The sequence below is a fragment of the Myripristis murdjan genome, chromosome 17, assembly GCF_902150065.1.
Source record: "Myripristis murdjan chromosome 17, fMyrMur1.1, whole genome shotgun sequence".
Lineage (NCBI taxonomy): Eukaryota > Metazoa > Chordata > Actinopteri > Holocentriformes > Holocentridae > Myripristis > Myripristis murdjan.
Window position 1 is genome coordinate 12,433,074 of NC_043996.1, and position 21,076 is coordinate 12,454,149.

The following is a 21,076-nucleotide window of genomic DNA, read 5'->3' on the forward strand; positions in this document are numbered from 1 at the left end:
GTGAGGGGGGTGGACCTTTTTTTTTTTTTTTTTTTCAGTTAACCTTAGTTGTGTGTATACAAAGCCTTTGAAAGATTACCAAATTCACTTGATTTTTTCAAAAACGTTTTTATGATTAAATTAGGAGCACTAGGAGCAAAAGTACACAAACATTTGAAAAGTGAAATTGTGATAAAATTAGCCCAAAATTCATGCAATTTAATTCTAAATCTATGTTTTTATATTTTTATAGTTTTGAGATTTTTTAAAAATAATCTTGTAATTTTTTGCAAATGTTTTAAAAACTTTTTTTTTTTTTAAAACTAATTTTAACTATAGACAGTTTGTCATTTTTTTTCAGGTAATTTTTCAGTAATTTGCTTATCATCTTTGCCCCCATGTTTCTGAGAGAAACCAAATGAATTTGCACAGCTTTCAGAAGGGTGAAATGCCTGTGAAAGGTCTCAGAAAGAAAAAAACAAAACAAAACCAAACAAAACAAACAAACAAACAAAAAAATTACTGGTAATTGGATTATTTTGTAGGTGGAATAAAGTGCAGGGGACAGGTTTCAGAAGTGAGAGGGACATGTCCCCCACGTCCCCTGTGTCCACCACCCTTCTGACATGTCATGTGCATATTATTCAATCAGGAGAGACACTGGTAGACGCAGATGCGAGTAAGGACAATAAATCATTATTACACACCTAAATATATCAGGGGCATTGGTCTACACCATGAATGAAAACAATAATTAGGTAACCTAATCTGCACATCTGTATACAAATGTCTACTTTGACCTAACTAGTCATATGACCATGACTACAGAAGCTGTCAAGTATTTGCATGAGGAGAGCAGCCTCTGTTGGCTGCATCTGTTCTGTCCAGTAGACAGATGAGACAGTAATGATACTTGTCTTATGCAAAAGAAAACAAAGCAAACCAAGAAGAAATGTGGGAATCACATGATATTTTATTTGTGACCGAACAGTGGGATGGGTACAGTGTGTGGGGAAGAGATAGACGTACAAAAGTTCTTTTTTTTCTCTCTTTTTCATGACAATTCTCGATTTCATAAATAAAATTTACAAAATATTTTGGACTATTTCTCTTTTTTTTTTCTTACACGAGCAGGGTTACAGTTACCATCTTCATTGTAAGTCTAGAAGTTAATAGTGATATCTCTATCGTTTCATATTATATAAAGTTGCCATCTTTCGGCCATTTTGATTCCATGGAGCAGACCTACAAATATGCCCAAACGCTTTGTTACAACAATGACCTGTTTATTGTATACAATGACTGGACAAGGAGAACAGTGACTGGACAACAGAAAAACCTGTACAACTGATAAGGCATAGAGATGCACTCTAGAGTCTCTGAGCGAACATGAATATGAAGCCGTATCATATCAGAATGGGCTTATTCATTTTATTTGTTCAAGAAACCAAACTGATATGTGAGGTGTGGGTACAGAATTTTAAAGCAAACCATGAACGATGGATTTTGGAAATCGAGAATCTCTACAAACAAGAATACGCAGGGAAATCTGCCTGCCACCCACTAAAAAAAGTGACTGTGACTTTTAAGAAACTGGCCCGTGGATTTTTTTTCTTTTATTTTTGTGTTTGAGGATGCCTTCATTTCTTTCATCTGCCAAGATCAAAACAGGTGAGACAGGTACAGCAGGCTTTACTTTGAATGACTATGCAACACAGATTCACAGTTCATACTGTATGTCACTGACCAAACAGAGACAAAGAGGTTTTTCGAGAAAAAAAAAAAAAAAAATGGCAGCAAAAGCAAAACAAACATCCAGACGTCAAAAAATGGAGGTGCTGGTCGGGCATTGCTTGAGAGAAACACAGGTAGTTGGCATCCAAGAGGCAAGAGAGCTATTCTTATGGCACAGAGGCTCAGGTGTGGGGACGGGGAGGATCTTATTTACAAAATAGATGTTTGGCAAATTTTGATCTCAGTATTGATGCTTAGAAGCCATTTTGTTATATCTAATGACTCGGTGTCATCAACTTAGAATTCACAGCTTAAAAAATAAGAAAAAAAGAAAATCATAATGCGATTTGTTTTAGACTTAAAAGGAAGCTGTAGAGAACAGTTTTGCTCACAGTCGAGTCCGCTGGATCCACATACAAAATCCGTTCATGCAAATGGACAAATCGGTTGATCAACACTATGAGAACATTTGGCAAATCCATCTGTTGTGCGCAGTCTTCGCTGGTGGCAGTTAACAAATTGAAGGTCAGCCACATAGGAATCTGCTCCTCTTGAAAGTTCCTAAAAAATAATTTGCATCATCCATGTCACCGTGGACTATAACTTGTCCTCATTGCTATAAACCCACTGATCCATTAAAGGAGGATGCACTGACTTGCTGTTCTGTGTGTGGGTCAAAGATCAAAGGTCACTTTCTGGTTGAAAGGTTATTTGATTTGACAATAAAGCCAAAAGTCTGGTTGTCTTTGCGAGGAGTGTGTGTCCTCCGGAGGGAAACAGATCCTATTCTAGCCAGGTTATGGTTGAACTGCCGATATTTCCTTTAATGGTTGAAAATACAGAACAATGTCTGTGTAATCCAGCTGTGAGAGATGCTGTTGTCCACAGTCATTCATTCCTCTCCTGTCAAGACTTTCCTGTCCTCTTGTCTTCCTCATGAGCTTCTATCTAGGCCTGGAGAGCTTCCATCTCCTGCAAAAGACAGCAACATTACCTCATTTGCTGCTAATCCTGAATATTGGTGCAGTTATTAACCCTGACCACCAGGTGGCAACATTATGCCTCCCTTATTCTGAACTCAGTAATCCTCCGTTTGGATGACGCAAAGAGGCATAATGACAGAAACATTAAACTAAACGAAGGCTCTTTTCCAACTGGCAGGGAACCACTGAGCCACAAGGAAAAATAAAACACACTAACAAATGAAAATATAAGCTAATAAAAGAACACAGAGCAGAGTTATGAAAAATGCAAGCAGGAGAGTACTTGGACACTGCTTGTGAGATGAATCAGTGAGTAAGCATACAGTAGGGGAGATGAAAAGAGCTGGGAGGGAAGAAAAAACATGAAAAGACATGAAAAGGCACAACATGAAAACAGACTAGAGATAAGGGAGGAAGGAGGGAGGAGAGGAGTGTGTGTGTGGGGTGTGGGGAGTGTGTGTGGAGCTGAAACAGAGGAAGGAGAGAAGAAACACCCACTCACTGTCTGTTGTTCTCTAGCTGTCTTCCTGCGGACAGGTCTGGGTTTGAGGAGGATCAGGAGCTTCACTGGGGCCAGGAGACAGTGACCTCGCACCAACAGAGGCCTGATAGATAAATAGATAGATAGATAGATAGACAATGAATTCAGCGACAGACAGAGGCCATCTTCTAGAAAGCAACCCATTTTCAAGCATCCACAAATACCCACTCCAGGAAGATGTGATTTTTTTTTTATGCAAGATGTTTTTGAAAAATCAGCGCTTTCAAATATTATAAGGACTTACAATTTGTATCTCTTCCTTCACATGTTACACAGAAATACACCGGGCGAATCTTTTGGGGAAAATGACATGGGCCAAAATTTGCATGAAACATAATTTTACCACATTACACGGTGTAATCATAGCACTTGTCAACACATAAATCAACTTTGACCTTTGATGCGCAGCTCTTACTGATTCTTGCACTTGTGCACGGAACATTCTCAATTGCTTTGACATTTTTCAGAAAAAAAAAAAAAAAAAAAAACAGGTAAAATCGTGGCTCTTTGGCTGCATTAATCACAGAAAACTGTGAAGTGCACCCTAGTTGGGAAAAGATCATTCTTTTGGCAACAAGCAGTGATGGATTACAGCATCATGTCAGTCAATTGTTCAATCACTCCATTAATCTTATTGATTGGGGTTATGACCTGGTGGATGGCGCTCACCGATTGTTCCTCCTTGGCGTTGTTGGGGTTGCCCTCTGGGTCTATCGGGGAGTGATCTGTGGGAGGGTCACTGGCCTGGGAGGGGGGGCAGTCTGAAGAGGAGCTCTGCTGGGGGGCCGGAGTGGACGCTGTACACATATAGGAAGCCAGATGCAGTTTTGGTTTAATTCAACAGACTCATTGAAAAAGATATGCAACAGATAAGAGGACAAATGATTTTTTTCCACATGGGAGACTGAGTCTAATGCTAATCAGTTCTGTGAACACACTTTATGCATATATATGCGTGCAATGTACACATCAAGTGCAAGATTACAATTTGGCCCATGATCTTTTTTGCATGTATTCCTTTCCATCTTTCTTTTCACACCTTATCTGTAACTAATTTTTGAAAAAATAATTGTAAAAAATTGCATCTTTTTTGTACTTATGATAACTTTTAAGGCCTGATTGCCAGCATGGTTGGTTAGGTATGTCAGGGCTCATTCCATGATCTAGCCCATGACTTTGGAGCAATATGCATGCAGAATTTAAGCTAGAACAATCAGTGCCATCTGTTAAATAATTTCTTAAAAACACACTTGCTAATTTCATGTATTGTTTAGTTCTTTTGTTATGGTATTTTATTTCACTACTGTTTCATATTTATTGTGTTTTGTTTCTTGTGAGGCGCTGTATACATACTGTTTATGGAAAAATGGATCACCTGAGATATGAGTTTTTCTTAATGCCCTGCTGCTTCTCATGGAAAGTGGACCAGATATGTGTTTAGCCAGAGTAAAAATACACCATGATCCATTACTTTCCGATTATGACATAGTGGTGCGGTACGCAGGACTACTTACGGGAGTCAGAGGACGGTGATGTGGATGTGCCTGGGCTCAAAGTCATCCTGGAGAGGTCAAGGTCACTACAGCTCCCTTCCTCTTCCTGGGTCGCAGCAGGTGAGGGCGGCAGCAACTGGCTGCAGACCAGTGTGTCCGGTATGCTTACTGGGCCTGGGGTCCCGCATCTGCTCGCTGCTGCTGACCCGAGGCCAGCTGCTGCACCTGCACCTCCAGTTGCACCTCCAGCTCCTGATGTGGAGGGGCCCTCGCCTGCATCTGAGTCCCCACCGAGGCCCTCTTTTCCCAGGCTCAGCTGCCTTTGTAGCAGGGTGGGGTCGGCTGTGTGCTGGGGGCTGGTGATGGCCGAGGAGGGAGCTGATAGGTCACAGGCTTGGGGGCACACGGTGGTGATGGGCACCAGGCCCTGTAGCATGGCAGCTGGGATGGCATGGCCCCCTACGCCCACAGCCTGGGCTGGCATGTAGGCTGCCATGGCTGCCCACTGCTGCTGTGTGGCTGGGAAGATGTTCGCCTGGCTCCAGATGACTGGCTGACCACTGGGGAGGACCTGAGCCACCTGGAGCGGCCCCTGCATGGGGAAGGCCAGAGTCTGAGCCTGGGCAGGGAATGGCTGCTGTGCCCACTGGGCAGCCTGCACTGGGCCCATGGTCATGTAACCTGAAGCAGGAGGAAGAGGAAGACAAGGCGGAGGTGTTATCTGAGTGAAAGGGAATATTATGAATTCACCCCAACCACCACTACATCTACAACCAAACAATTGAGTAGCTTTCATTTGAATCTTTTCAAATTTGCTATGCAAATACATTTAGGAAGAGTAAGAAACCTATCAATATTGTTGACTCCAAGACCTTTCCTTTATCACCATACCATCAGGCCACACTTTCAGTTTGCAAATGCAATATTGTTAGCATTAATCTTAGCAAATAGCAAAAGAGGATGTGCAAGATGCTTTGTGGGGAAGACTGGAAGGACCGAATAACTGGAGCACTTGGAGCAGCCTACTTAATACAGTTCTCCATGAGCTGCTCAAACCAGTGAACCAGGAACAGAGACACTAAGTATTATTGAGAATTCAAGCTGTTCCTGGGATGTAGCCTGTTGTCGTTGATGGGCAGCATGCATTATTATTATTATTATTATTATTATTACTACTACTACTACTACTACTACTACTACTACTACTAATAATAATAATAATAATAATAATGACGATAATAATAATAATAATAATAATAATAATAATAATAATATTGTTATTATCAGTAGTAGTAGTAGTAGTAGTACTGTTGGTGTTGTTTCTTTCTCTTGTGATGACAGTAAAGTTCATAAAATGGACACTCCCCAAATGGACAGAGAATGAACGTGCCTGCAGAAGCATGACTTTTTGCCCCAGCCCGGCACTGCAACAGTCCACAAAAGAGTGCACAGCTATACGGGGAGGAGTAGACAAGTGTGCAAGCCAAGTATGAGCCTATGACTCAGAGCACTGTGAAATTCAAGAGAAATATGTGCTGAATAACCTGTGGTCAGGACATCACCTTGAACCAGGCCAGTGTGAATCGCAAAGAAAACCTATAATTTAGCTAGCGTGTGTGTGTGTGTGTGTGTGTGTGTGTGTGTGTGTGTGTTTGTGTGTGGGTGGGTAAGTGGAAAACCAAAACCAAAACATTCATTCATTTTGTTCACTGTTGGCCTCAACTAAAAAGTAAATTTTTAACACTGGTTGAAGAGTGTCCTTTTAGACTGTATTTCACAAAGTGACCTGATAGCTGACAGTTGTGTTTCCCAGCCAAGACTTTTTTTTTTTCCCCAGTATGAAACCTGAATGTAAATACTGTCTCTTTTCTTGGGAGCATCAAATATGTCCATGATGCATTTTGGGCCCTGTCCCTTAGGTTAACAAACTCAGCTTGACTGAATCTCCATGGCTTACAGTACCACAACACTGCTGCTTGATAGTTCTGATCCTATTCAAAAAAATGAGAGGAAATCCATATCCTGCCAAAAGTTGGTGAGGTTTTGTCACAAGAGGCATCATTTCATCCTGGTTGCCTACCTGAGGGCACAGAGGTGGGGCTGAAGGGGGCGTACATCTCGGCAGGGGGGTGTTGCTGCTGGCGGTTGGTCCTGCTGGGGTCCAACGTGTTGGCAGGTGAGGGAGGCATCTGGGAGGAAAGGCACAGAAAGACATGTACACAAACACACACACACACACACACACACACACACACACACAAAGTCACCCAAAAGTCATTGGACACATCTGCAGCACTGTAGGAGATTCAGTTCATTTGTACACTGGTGACTGTGGTGGTGCTACAACTTAAATAAAATTACAGATATGTGATTGTAATACATGAAGATGCATCGTTTTTAAAAATCTATTTGAATGTCCATCCAATCACCAACAGGAATCATGCTTACTGGAAACATGCCGCAACGCAAAATGTAGTTGTATAAACTTCTGTTGGTTGCAAACTATACAAGGCAGGGTTTGCTTTTGTGTGGCAGTGGCGGTACTCACCGAGGGAGGAGTGGACATGTCGCCGAAAAGATCAAAGTGGTTGATATTCTGTGAATCGAACCATGGGATGAGGGAAAGAGAGGGATAAAGTAAAGTGATACATCATGGCAATGAGATTTGTGCTGTCGTGAAACCTTGAATTCATCTCCCAAATAGGGTGCGGTGGTTGTGTGGGTGGGTAGGTGGAGAAGTGAAATCTATTCACATAGGGAGTTGTGTGCCGTGGATGGCAAGAAACAACTACCCCCTTGTTTCATTATCAGAAAATGGATCTAAAATGAATCTTTCATGGCTCGCTATAATTGAGTGGGTAAAAGGCTATTCAGTCCAATAAAACAGGCTCTGATTAGATATTCTTATGTCTGCCAATCAAGAGGGCCCTTGAGAGCCTGTGATGCATTATCATGATGATTCCACTGCGTGAGCAGATATACATGGTGGGCTCGCCGAATGAATGAGGGAGGAAGCTCCTCGAACCACCCAACTGAGACAGTGAGGCCACCTCACCCTATAAGGAGACGTGACCCCTGCTTCAGTCCCCTGTGTCCTCCTCTTGCATTACATTAAAGAGGTGAGGGGGGCACAGCCTCTAAGAGACTATGGAATGGGTAAGTTGCATGAAATGTATGTTAGAGTCTCTGGGGCCATGCACAAGCAGACAATGAATCACAGTGAAGCACGAAAACACGCAGAACACACACAGGATTTGCATGCTATAAATAAATGGATGCATGTACAATAACACACAACACAACAGCAAAAAAAAAAAAAAAAAAAAAAAAAAAAAAAAGAACAGAATAAAAGACTCAAAGGGGGGACATTACAGCAATCGGCGTTGCTGCAAAGGGGGTATACCGCTGTTTATGTCCTCTTTGAATAAGCTGGGACATAAAGGATCTGGCAGTTTGCATGGTGCTTTATAACCATTGAGGGTTACAGAATGACTCAGAGTTTGGAAAAGGTAAACATCAGGATTCTACACAGAGGTCTCCCTGCAGGCACTGACACACATCAGGGGAGCTCTAGGCTCTCAAAAAGCTCCAACTGAATGAACAGACAAGCAGTAACACTTAGAGATATGGAAGCGCTGCTACTTATACTGGCATGGGCTGTTTGGGTGAGATAGCACGGGCCAGTACAGTTTATCTGTTTGATATGCTGAACAACAAGCACACAAACAGTGGAAGAGAGAGGCACTTTGCTAGGGCTGTTTTCAAAAGTTGCGTCAAAAATGTTCTGGGTGAATGTTTGAATAGGCTTGAATATATATGTGTGTATATATATATTAATTTATGATTTGAGAAATGCAATAGCAAGGTCACGGACATGGTGGGGAAGAACTCATAAAATCTACCAGGATGGAGAGGAATATATTTTCAGTTTGCTGAAAGAGGGATAACAAAAGACGCTCTGTACAGTGTGCTAGTATATGGCGAAATCAATTTCCTGTTAGAAATATACCGCTGTCCATTAAGGTACAGTTTTTATGAGTCTTCGGTGGCTTTGATTGTATGTAGCTGTGACTACACTGCATGCAGCTCTACTGAACACCCACTCCACCTACAAACCTCTCGTCTTCATCCTCTGAGGAAGATGGAACAGCCACCCATTGATTCTATACCAGTCAAGAGGGACCAGCAAACAGAATCATCACGGTAACTGATTTTGTCTGGGCCATCTGGTCATGTCATGTGACAAATTCTGCGTAGGATTGGATTTCGACTGTGAAGCCTGCCTCTCTAATGTTCTGTGAAATTGGTGACATGTCTGACTTTGGTTGACCAATCAATTAGTCTTATCACTTTCAGCAGGCTAGGCACGACCAATTTAGCTTTGTTTCGTCATCATCAGAGAAGTCAAAGCAAACGCCGAACACAGGCCCCCTGTCTGGGCTGGTCCTGGCCCAGGAAAATGTTTTTTGCGGGCCTGTAGGCAAAGCCACTGATGCTACACACTGCACAAGTAAAAATACCAAATACAGTAAGACGCAGGCGCTTAAGGCATTCCATTCAGGAGGATCTTAAAGAGAGGTTTGCAAGTAGGAGAGTGAGGAAACAAATAATAAAAACAAAAACACCTACAGTCATGAAATGGCGTTTTGGGACATCATAGATCCCTTCCTTCTGCTGACTGGTAGGGACCTGCATTGGATTGGAGGTCGATTCAAATGAAGAATAAGTAACACAGCAACACCCTTCTGTCTTTTTTTTTTTTTTTTAATAGCTGGGGTATCTACAAACAAGAGCTTACAAGAACTAAAACATTTCTACCGAGCTACACCAAGATGACTACATCAATTTAGATTTAGTCCATACAAACATTTTTTTTTAAAAAATGTATTGTATTCTTTTCGAAGAATGGCGTTATGTAAATTCTACAGTTGTGCTGTTGAATCAATTCTACTTAAATCAATATTGATTGTAAACAGTGCTTGAAGACTGTGCGTGCTGGTTCTTTGGGTATTAAGAAAGCCTATTGTTATTCTGCAACGGTACGTCTCAACTAGCTCATCTGACAACAAGAGAAAGCCACAGCTCTGGTCTTCTTTGTATATTTTTCTCACATTTATCTATTAAGCACGGCGAACCATCTTTTGCTCTCACCCTCTCTCTCTCTCTCTCTCTCTCTCCCTCTCGACTGGTTGACTTGACTTTCCGTTACGTTTTCCCCAAGTCTATTGATCTTGTTTCATTCTGAGATCAAATGGCATGGCAAGTGATTAATCTCTCTCTCTGCATCTTTCATCTTCAGAGAAGCGCACGATACAGAGAGGGGAAAAGAGGAGGAAGAGAGAGACAGAGAGAGGGGGGACAGATAGAGAGAGAGAGAGAGAGAGAGAGAGAGAGAGAAAGGGGGAGAACGAAGGGAGGGGGATAGGATTAAACCATACAACAGGTCCCTGGAGTCCTACACTGGTCCCTCAGATGGTCTGAAGCGAAAGGTCAAAGTGGTAGATATCTAAAAGGAGCCCACCATACACGCTTTTGGTGAATAATCCCAACAAAACAACTGACCTTGACTCTGCTGTGCCTGTTTGAGACACATCGTGAGGCGCCATCCTCTATATAAACTGACTGCCTCTTTATTTTTGACAACTGCACCATGGACTGAGCCCACATTAATAGATCTCAAATCAACGTGCTTTGCCATAAAGCCAAAATACTGGACGTTCATCGTGCAGCCGGGGCGAAATAGTGCAATAACACCTCACACCTATGACCGGCAACTGACTTCCTTTAGTTTAGATCTACAAAACAATTGGCACTTTACAGCTTCATTGAAAAGAGGTGCTATAGTTGAAGTTAGTATTGCTACTATTATCATCTATCACAGGATATGAGGAGGGAGGAAAAGGGGGGGCGATGCTTGTCTTTGTACCTGATAAACGCTCTCCTCTGACTGGGGGCCACGGAGGGGTTCGTGTCCAGCCTCAAACACTATGTACTACAGAACAGAAGTAGTGGGCAAGGCATAGAGGTGTGGAGAATGATGGGATGCAAAGATAAAGACAGGTAGAACCATATAAAATGGAAAGATACAATGAGGAAGGGAGAGATACATGGCGAGGATCAATGAAAGCACAGTGGAGTGAGGGTGAAGTGATATGGAGAACGCAGATCGGGAATATTAAGGGGTAAAAGTGAGGAAGGAAAGGGGAGATGTGGTAATGAGAAGGGGATGGGGAAGAGGAAGAAGAGAAAGAAGTGAGGTGGGAAGAGGAAAGAGCACAAGTATAATAGGTCAGGCAGTAGTTCAAGGCAATGTGGAGGTCTTAGAGGTCTAGAGGTCTCCCTTCACCACCATCAGCAGCGTGATGCTCCACCTCTTCACTAGAATATAGACTCAGAGGTCAGAATATTCACTTGAGATCCATGAGTCCTAAAATCTGTTCCATATCAATGCTTGAGTCTCACTTATGGATCTCAAATTAAGATTCTGGCCACACTTTCTTATGGAGTTTTGTCAACCAACATCAACATAATAAAAAAAAAAAAAACTGCAAATGGAATGTTTTTTTTTTGTTTGTTTTTTTTTAATGCAAACATACTTGCTAATAAAGGCTACAGAGCAAAGGACAGAGATGATTTTGGAGGGTTTGGGCGTATCACTGAACATAGCATGTAAGAGTAAGAGTTAGTGTTGTCTGTATTCAGTGTGAGCAAACAAATAGAAAATAGAAAAATGTTCAGCCAAATGCACGGGGCAAAGGAGGGTAACAACCAGTCAAGGGGCATGTCTTTGGAAGAAATCAGAACATTGACACAGATCAACTTAAAAAATATGGTTTTACAACACTGCACTGGCAAATGGGAGTCGAATGGTTGAACAAAACTGTCCACTAGGATGGTCTACTGTGTATTACTGGAATGGTGGAATATCATGAATCATTAATTCAAGCAGATCGGTGACTGGAGAAGGTATTTACAATAAGGATTAATTGTTTCCGATTCCCAGCTTAAGACTTAATCACAAGTGAAAACAGCGCCAGTGAAGCTCGAAAAGCATCAAGGTCAGCGACGTTTCATTCCTGCTCTGATTCGTCTGTGTGTTTTATGGACGTACCTGGTAAACCGGATCGTCCACCTCGTCCTCCAGAATGGTCTGTGTGGTGGTGGGAGAGAAGTTTTCCATCATAAATACAGCACGGCAGAGGAACACAGAGAGACAACGCACTCAAGGATTTGACTGAATTTACAGTCTCATTAGGAAATAAATAGAGGACGGCGAGGAGGCGAATCAAAACCTGAATTCCTCATAACCTGTTTTCAAAAAGCATTTGCCTCAGTCAATCTTTTCCTGCACACACACACACACACACACACACACACTAATAAACATGATTGCAAGCTGACGGATAGTGTTTCACATTATTGCCCTCTAGTGAAACAGTGATTTGATATATCATCCTCACACATACACACACATGACTCTAGTGAGCAAAAAGCATCAAAATCTGCTACTCTGCCATTATCTTCAGATATTCAAAATCAGGCAGACGCAGGCAAATGCAGTCTGCAATGCACCATCGGCTGCCACTTTAGAAAAAGGTCGACGGTGCTGAGATTTTTGTTATGTGAATGAGTCCCTGGCTGGGTTATACGGTGTGATCTTGTTGTGGAATTGGTAGTTAAGCAGAGATTACGGACGGAGCGGCTCTGATCCTACCTGGTAGACTGCCTGCTCACACTGTTTGTCCTTCTGAGCTTTCTTCTCCATCTCCTCCCGCTGCTTAATATCGTAGATGAGCGTGAAGAGGTCACGCAGGTCGATGATAAGAGGCTCCGCCTGGATGTGAGGAGCAGGAGGGAGATGGAGGAGGAAGTATGGGATGGGGAGGATGCGCAGCGGAGCAGGAAGTGGAAGAGGATTATGAGAATGAGGTATGGGGACAAGGAGGATTTGGAAGAGGGGGATTGAGGAGGGGAAGCAGATGCAGATCAAGAGGAAAACAAGGACAGTCCAGAGGATGCAGAGGGAGAGGAGAAAGAAAATGAGGAAGAGTACTGGGATGAGTCTTGGGCTTATAGCAGAGGCAAGCATTAGAAGCTATAGGGTGCATTTGATTAGGTTAAATGAGTGCTTTCGAGTCAAGATTAGGGTCAGTGAGGCAAAAAACACTAAACAGTTTCCTGAGATATACTAACCTAGACTTTGAAACAGATCTACTTTACCAGACTTTTCATTTTTACTTGAAAACTTCAGGTGTCTCTCCCTTTTCTTGTCCACTTTACTTGTTATTTGTACATAGGCTATTTTCCACCAGACCTCCAAGCCATGGACCATCAACTGTGATTGCCAGGTGATGTGTGATGCAGCTGCGAAGCCTCCATCAGGACACGTACTCACCGATTGTCCCGTCTTGATGGCCACAAACCTGTGGTGGCCTTCCTTCCCACAGACATAGCCGAAGGCCCGGTGGTCCCTGGTGTCCTTGGCAATGTAGCTGATCTCATGGACTGAGTGGTGGTGGAGAAGCACCTAGAGGGCAGAAATGTGGACATGGTGGTACTGCAAAAACCATGCATGCACATGACAGGGTCCACTAAACAATAAGTAAAATGCCAGTGCAAAAAGCTCTCTTATTAAGTGATATGGGCAGGGGTCAAACCCGATTTTAACCCTGCATAATTCAATGTACATAGCAGCAAATCACTCACAGCCAGCACAAGGTGAGCCTAAAAGTGTTGGACAGTGAGGTGGTAACAGTGTTTATTATTGTAAAACTTTCTCAGTTGGGTTCTTCTTCTTCTTCTTCTTCTTCTTCTTCTTCTTCTTCTTCTTCTTCTTCTTCTTCTTCTTCTTCTTCTTCTTCTTCTTCTTCCTCTCCTCCTCCCTCTCCTCCTCCTACTGCTTCTGATTCTGCTTCTTATTCTTTGTTGCGGTGTCCAAGTAGAGTCAGAAATATTATAGTTCTTCACAAGGACTTAACCCAACCAAAATAACCAGCCAATTTGTAATACTTTATTTCCAGCTTTCATTTGTCTCAGCAGGAAACCAGATGCTGTGAATTTGGTGATTGAGTACCGTCAAATTAGACTAGTGAGCCAAATACAGCCCTTTTTTCACAAGATTTGGGATTTTTTTTTTTTTTTTATTCTGAGCTAAAAGTAACTGTGCTTGTGTGTTTTGCGTATATATGAAAAGATACATTTATAATGTGGCAGAGCCATAAGCCAGCCCAGCATCATCAGGCGAGAAATATTCAAAAGAAACACTCATATACACACACACACACACACAAAATATGAACGTACACAGAGCAATTCAGCTGTCACTCAGACACACCCACCTGCTGCTCCACTAATAGCAAGATAAGCTCAAGCATTGGGGTGGAGCTTTCATCTGAATATTAGCCGATATTAGACGTATTCAGCGGGGTGCATCACTAGTAACGCCTCAGATTAATGTGAAATATAAAACTAATGTGACTCCTCTTCTCTGCACGACACAGAATCATGTCAGCCTTACATAAAATATTTCCAATTTCCATCTAAATGCTCACTGACATCGCCTGCACTGCAGCGATCCCCCATTTTAGCCGTAATAACTCAAGAGGCATATTCTGGAGCGTTATTTACTGGGAGTAATCAGTAAATAAAACGAGGAGCATTAGGGGGGACAATTTTCAAAACAACAAATGAGCTTGTCAGATAGTGAGCTGTTTGGAGGGTGGGGTGGGAGATGGGCGGGGTGTGTATGGGAGCTTAATGTTCTATTTCATTACCAGTGAAAGACACGCCGCTATCACCGCCACTCATACTGAAAACGGATGTTATCAAAAATAGGTCTTTTTTGGGATCAATGGCTGTTGGAGGTATGGGGTTCGGCAGCCATGGGACAACCGGCGTTGCATAATTATCAGTTTAGCCCTAACGACAGCTGAGGTGGAGCCATGGTGTAATTAGCATTAGCGGCGATGATCATTAAGGGGTGGAACTGAGCGCTAATTATCGGTTAGTGCTGATGAGCAGAGCAGGCCTATCTAGCCAACAGTACGCCCCAGGACGAGGGAGAGAGGAGCCCCTCGATCATCCTGTAATGGAACAGCAGGCCTCTGAGTCCTCCAGGGGGAAGGAAGCCAGAATGGTGGGGGGAAACAGCCTGTCTCATAACATCACCATAACATTGCTCACTGCACTATCATTAGCGGGCAGCCAGGGTCTGAGTGATCTAAAGTAGGTCCTGCAGCGAAACCCTGCTCTTACTGGGTTAAAAGTCAATACAGTTTATTCGGGGTCAAATATGTAATGTAAAACATGCATTTTGATGTTGCCGAGTTAGGGTCATACGGGTTAAAAGGGCAACCTGCCCTATTTAAAGATAAAAATGTGAAATTGCTTTTACTAGACTGATACGTGAAATTAAACTTGTACTTTGGTTACTGTTGTCACCAAAATAAAAGCATAAAATAGAATGTATTATCTGATACCCCTGTGGACTGTGCCTCCTTTTTCCTCTGAGCAGGTAATGTGGTAGTGATATGTCAACCGTGTGCCATGCCAGCCAGGCTTACAAGATGGCGGCTCTGGCAGTCGCTGTGAACTGAACCGTGTGAGTGTGTCTGCCCTCTGGATGTCCTATACTGTAGGTTCGCAGCAGCAGCTGGCAGGGGCCTCATGGTGGAGCTCTGCCACGGGCCCCATGGCTGACACGATACTCACCCCTGATCTTTCATCGTAAATCTTGATCCCGCCAAAAGAGACTGTCAAGAAGACTCTCTGCTTATGCTCCCCTTTGGAACGTGCCGAGGAAGCCATTCCCTGTAGGAGATTAAAAGAAAAGACATGAGGAGATGAAAGGATATGAGCTCAGCATGAAAGAACAGGGCGCCTTCTTCTCTTCCGACTCAGGTGAGTGTGACAGTAGGAGGTGGGGGAGAGATTAGGAGTCGGGAGGAGAGATGGGGGTGACAGGAGTTACATAAGGTGGAATAGGACGGAGTGTTCTTTCATGTGCTGTTGCTTGAAGCTTCTCTCTCAAAGGAATTCACACGTTGCCTTCTGCAGAGTGCCTTATTATTATTTCTGCCTTTTTTTAACGAATGTTTTTTTCTCTCCCTGCCTTCAAGTCGGTCTGCTGCTGTTCAGCGTGACATACACAAGTGCTAGCTAACAACAATAAGGTGAGATCTGCTGACTGAATGAATCGTGCTGCTGACCGACTTGCTGTGGCAACTTCTCATCCTGCTGACAGAATAACCACCCGAGCCTTTGAAGTACAGTTTTTCCCATGGATCTCAGCTCTTTTTTTTCCATACTCCCTACTCTAATGAAAACAATTAACATTTCCACCGTGTTCTTTTGACGCGTACAAAGGCATGACCCGTGTGCCTGACATGTCTTTTATGTAGTGAAGCCTGTGAAAGAAGACACGAGAGAGAGAGGGGAAGAGGAGATAAGAGGAGAAGAAAAACCTGCCTGCTGTGCTGAATACGTCTGACAAGTCTGAATGCCCAGTTACGTTGACAAGCAGCTCTCCTGTACCCTGCCACCCCCTTAGCTGCAACCAGCTGCATCGAACACGGTCAACCTCTGCCACCGCCACCAGTCTGGGCGAATTGGAAGAGGAAGGGTGTGCTGCAATGCCACATCCAGACATTTCAAATATCTATGCATATGCATGTATTGATATGTATACTTATTTGCATTTATAGTTCTATTTATATTCACATTTTTTCCTCACAGCACTGTGGGGCACTAAGTTTGGATTGATCAGTCATGACATTTTGTGGTCCGATATTTCTGAATAATGATTGTCGTTATGAATAAGTGAGTGTTGCTATGAGCGGCCACTTCACACAGGTTTGATAGCCCATCTCCATGTGCAGAAAGCCCTGTCCATTTATTACCATTAATCAAGCTACTTAATGACACCTGCTGGAGCCATAAAGTTGGTACAACATGAATATCGCTTTAAATTAATTTGGCAACCATGAAACATTTGATGCATGGTTGGTAGGTGAATCATCACCAGAAAATAAATAAATAAATAACTAAATAAAACATCAACAAGGACGATAAGAGAGGTGGACTTTAAGACTGTATGTAGTACGCTTACTAGGACTGGACAATATAGACACTGACATATTGAAAGGTCAACTTGAAGCCTAAGATATTTACTTGCAGGACATTTCTGATATCATTATTAAACAAGTAGGTAGAAAAAAAAACAAAAAAAACAGAACAGCTAGAGCTAAATTGCATCCCTTTGCTTTTAAAGCCAAGAAGATGTTTAGTCTCATATTCTAATGTTGAAATACTATTGATATCACCAAGCCCTAAGGCTAACATAATTGAAATGTTATTAATGCATCAAGACATCCAGGTCTCTATGTGTTATGTATGGAGATAGAATCTATTAGCAGAGTCTTGAAGGTTAATAGAACTATATCAGAATTTTTTTGTGTCAAATAATTATTTTCTTTCACACATAACTGTGTAATAAACAAGACCTTTTCACTTTGTATTGTATTGCACCTTGTCAGGGTTTATTTTGCCATAATACCTAGTTGGCTGTACTTTACCTCTCATGTATATATAAAGAGAGAGAGGGAGAGAGGGAAAGAATAAGGAAGATAGACACCGAGAAAACGCGAGAGAAAGAGGGTTAAGAGAGAAAGGGATGAGTAAGTGAGAGAGAGGCGAGCGGGAGAGAGAGTCGATGGCTATTGTCAATCAGCGATTGGCTTCTCCATTTGGTGGATTAGTCCTCCAGGCAATGAGAGGCAGCTCAATAGAGACCCCGTCCCCTCGTCTATCCCCTGTCCAGATAATAGCAGTCCTGTATTGACCGCTCCATTGACTGTAACTGGCTGGTGGCTGGTGACTATGGGAGTCATATGCAGGACACTGTTGAAATGTCATACCAAGGTAGAAAAAAAAGTTGTTTTACAGGACATATCATTTAGAATGGATACGGGGGATGAAAGGCTTTGCCTGCTGGCTATACTCCGTTGTTCCTCTCAAGGGGCTTCCCACACATTTAAGCCCCAGCAAACTCTGCAAGAAGATACTTTAAAACCAATGCGTACACTCGCTTTTGGAGAGGGATTTATTCCGTACCCACCTACTGCAAAGATGCTTATGAGCCTCTTTTTATCCAACAGAAAGAGTGCTAAGTATGTCCCTGCTGTTATTTTGGAGAGCCTAAACACAGTTGCTGTTTAAGAGGATACAAAATAAATTATGTGATGAGAGGAGTATATTTAAACATCACATTTTAGCGAGCAGAGAAAAGACCTCACATTAGTTTCAAAGTAATAGTTGAACATTTATTGAACATTTTTGATACCCCATATAAAATAAGTTCAAGAACAGTGTTGAGTTTTTTTTCTGTCTCTTCTCACTGAGGGTTGCACATAACCCAATTTACTTCTCGCAAACTTCTGTGAGGAACACTTGCTAAAAATATTATCTGGGTCACATTGTTGCGATTTGTATATGTGTTAGAAATGTATGACATCATGAACTATGTTTTGCTTTATAAATAGAAGGCTGTGACTGACATGATCACAGACGCAAGAGGTAGACTGATGGTGGCTCGCAGTTCTTGAAGTCACGGGGTGGTATGCGCTAAAAAGTGACAATATTTTACCAAAGCTGTTTTTTTCCCCCACTGTTTTTGGGATCTTAAAACAATAAACCAGTTTGCCTCCGAGGTTAAACTGTATAAAGAAGTGTTATGAGTGAATGCAGAGAGCGCTAAACTCCAAGCAATACTAAAAATACAGCACCCTATTAAAGAGAAGCAGTAAAAAGCCTCTTCCATTTGGCAGTGAATATAATACTTTACAGTACTTTTGTACATGACACAGAGCCATGCAATCACAGAGCTGGAGATTGATCTGTTACATTTGGTGAGTTCTTTACATGGGACAAGACAGCTCCAATAACTCATTCAACAAAAGAGACATGTCCAAGCATGCCTTCTCAAAATCTGACTGAGATGAGTGAAGAGGCTCAATGATGTCCGTGCAGGCAGATGGACTCTCTCTCTCTCTCTCTCTCTCTCTCTCTCTCTCTCTCTCTCTCTCTCACACACACACACACACACACACACACACACACACACACACACACACACACACACACACAGAAATCTGCACCTTGAGCTTCATCATGGAGTCCTGGCACAGCTTGTCCCCGCGCGCCGCTGTCACCTCATCAATCCCGATCAGTTTGGCCTTGTAGCGCACGCCATCTCCACGGAAACGCTTAATAAGCCCCGCCTCACTGCGGTCCTGACCTGCAGTGGGAGTGAAAGGGAACGAGGAAGAGAGAAAGAGACATAAGTAAGAGAAAGAGGCATAGAAAGTAATTATAGGCAACAAGGATGTGTGAGCTCAACTGAGTACTACAACTTGAGTAGCACACCCTGCATGAGATATAGAGGCTGCTGATGATGGTGTGTGTGTGTGTGTGTGTGTGTGTGTCTGTGTCTGTGTGTCTGTGTTGATGTGGGTGAATAGGCTGCTGGGATATAAATATTTATAGAATAGGAAATGCAGAACGAATAGGAAATTAGCAGTGGCCAAGATTGAAAGAAAATTGAACTTGAGATTGAAAATGAAGTTGGTTTACAGCTAGAGCAAATGAGAGAACAATTGGAACACTGAAAACACTTGTGCCATCACCTATCCCGGGGAAGTGTGGGGGGCATTCACACACATGGCTGGGGGTAGAAGGTTGTGGGATGGCTGGGTGGGTGGGGGGTCTGTCCTCTACCTCACACCCACGCCCCCAGTTCCCATGGGCGCTATTGGCAGTGACAAACAGCTTGAATGGCCACTATAGAGAGGAATCATCTCGGTCCAGCGCTCACCCACAATCCAACAAGCCCTCCCCGGGTGATGGATGTTGGGTTGTGGGTGGTGGCAGAAAGGTGGTGGGATGGTGGTGGTGTGAGAGCGGGGGGTGTGTGTGTCTGATGCTTGGGGAGGTGCATGTTGTGAGGGGAGATGTCTGAACAGCCTCAGGGTTATTATTTTGATTATTCAGTCTGTGTCTGTCAATCTCTCCAGACACCCTAACTCCACCTTGACACTGACACCTCTCTCATTTTGTCTCTCCGCCGTCCGCCGCCTTGCTGTTTTGATTATGTGGGACCGCCGAGCCACGAGCACTGCCTCCTGTGTCTGCTGAGAATAAACCGCCTCCTTATAACCTGTACGGGGTTTGTCAGTGGAAACACCGGCTCCCTCTGCACTGACACAAAGAGATGGCGTTTCAAATCAAGGTCACCGGCACCTTGGAGAATTTAACACTATTTCAAGCCCCCTTCGCACGCTATTCTAGGTCATGAGCCCATACATCAGTTAGCTGCACATTTAAGTGGCTGCCTAAGCTGTATGTGAGAAGAAGACAAGCTTTAATATCCCTAACAGAAACTGTCAGGCAGCACGCTAAAACCATATTACACCAAATGAGCTTATTCCACCCAGAAACACACGGCATTGCCATCCATGCTACATCTCCCCTAACACAAATGGAATTTCTCCTTCCATCCCTGCATATTCAGATGAAACGGCTTCTCGAGATTTTCGAGGAGGAAACGTGAAGGGGAAAAAATGGACGAAAAATGGCAAATTTAGAAAAGGAGAAAATTAAGTGGCTTGTGCAAATGGGAAAAAAAAAAAAATCTCAGTTCAAACCAGTCTTGGCTGTGCACCCCCTCTCACTAATTCATGAGGGCACAATTCTCTAAAGGGGGAGGAGGGCTTGATGATGCTAAAGTCATTAAAGTCTCTAAGTAAGAGAATGTCAAATCTGGGTCTAATTCAGACTTGTTTCCCTGCCAGAGGATAATGAGCCTTATATACAGCTACTGTGCACCTCTGAACATGAGCCTGGAATGCAACAATGTTGAAAATGAACATGCCCATTTTAAGGATCCATTTTGATCACTCCTGCATAAGCTCACTTAAATGATATACAGATGTTGCCGTGATTGCAACCCCACTTTTTTTTTGCATGCTTTTATCCCTGCTGTTGCACTGTTGCTCCCAGCTGGAAAACACTGCAGCACAGATGCAAGCGAGGCTGAGCTTCTGCAGTTGCTACCACTGCACCTGATACAAACCCTTTTTCATAATTGCAGAATGCTCATACAGTATTCTGCATACTATCCTGATTTTACTGACTCGTACACTCTATAATGTAATGTAAAATGCATGCTGCTCCAATTGCATTTTAAACATCACTGGCCCATTTCAGCGCCCCTCTCTCACACAGCTCTTACCAGATGTTCTGTGCCATTTGTTTCTTTACATACACGGTGTGCCCTCTACTCCGATGATACT

The 21,076-nt window shown here is 43.0% G+C and overlaps 1 protein-coding gene across 3 annotated transcripts in view; it reads right to left on the reverse strand.

The window, feature by feature from the left end:
- Positions 1–929: 929 nt before the first annotated feature.
- dab1b (DAB adaptor protein 1b) overlaps positions 930–21,076 on the reverse strand; it is a 41,089-nt gene continuing 20,942 nt past the window's right edge. Inside the window, exons 3-15 of one of the 3 annotated variants that reach the window (XM_030075261.1) lie at positions 18,884–19,023; positions 15,441–15,539; positions 13,126–13,257; positions 12,445–12,564; positions 11,842–11,880; positions 10,657–10,722; positions 9,360–9,419; positions 7,279–7,326; positions 6,811–6,919; positions 4,752–5,411; positions 3,907–4,034; positions 3,195–3,301; positions 930–2,685 (exon numbers count right to left, since the gene is read on the reverse strand). In XM_030075261.1, the coding sequence (XP_029931121.1) occupies positions 3,212–3,301; positions 3,907–4,034; positions 4,752–5,411; positions 6,811–6,919; positions 7,279–7,326; positions 9,360–9,419; positions 10,657–10,722; positions 11,842–11,880; positions 12,445–12,564; positions 13,126–13,257; positions 15,441–15,539; positions 18,884–19,023 (1,691 nt within the window). In that variant the 3' untranslated portion in view covers positions 930–2,685; positions 3,195–3,211. The remainder of the gene's footprint in view (positions 2,686–3,194; positions 3,302–3,906; positions 4,035–4,751; positions 5,412–6,810; positions 6,920–7,278; positions 7,327–9,359; positions 9,420–10,656; positions 10,723–11,841; positions 11,881–12,444; positions 12,565–13,125; positions 13,258–15,440; positions 15,540–18,883; positions 19,024–21,076) is intronic. The other 2 variants (XM_030075260.1, XM_030075262.1) reach the window with 2 other exon arrangements.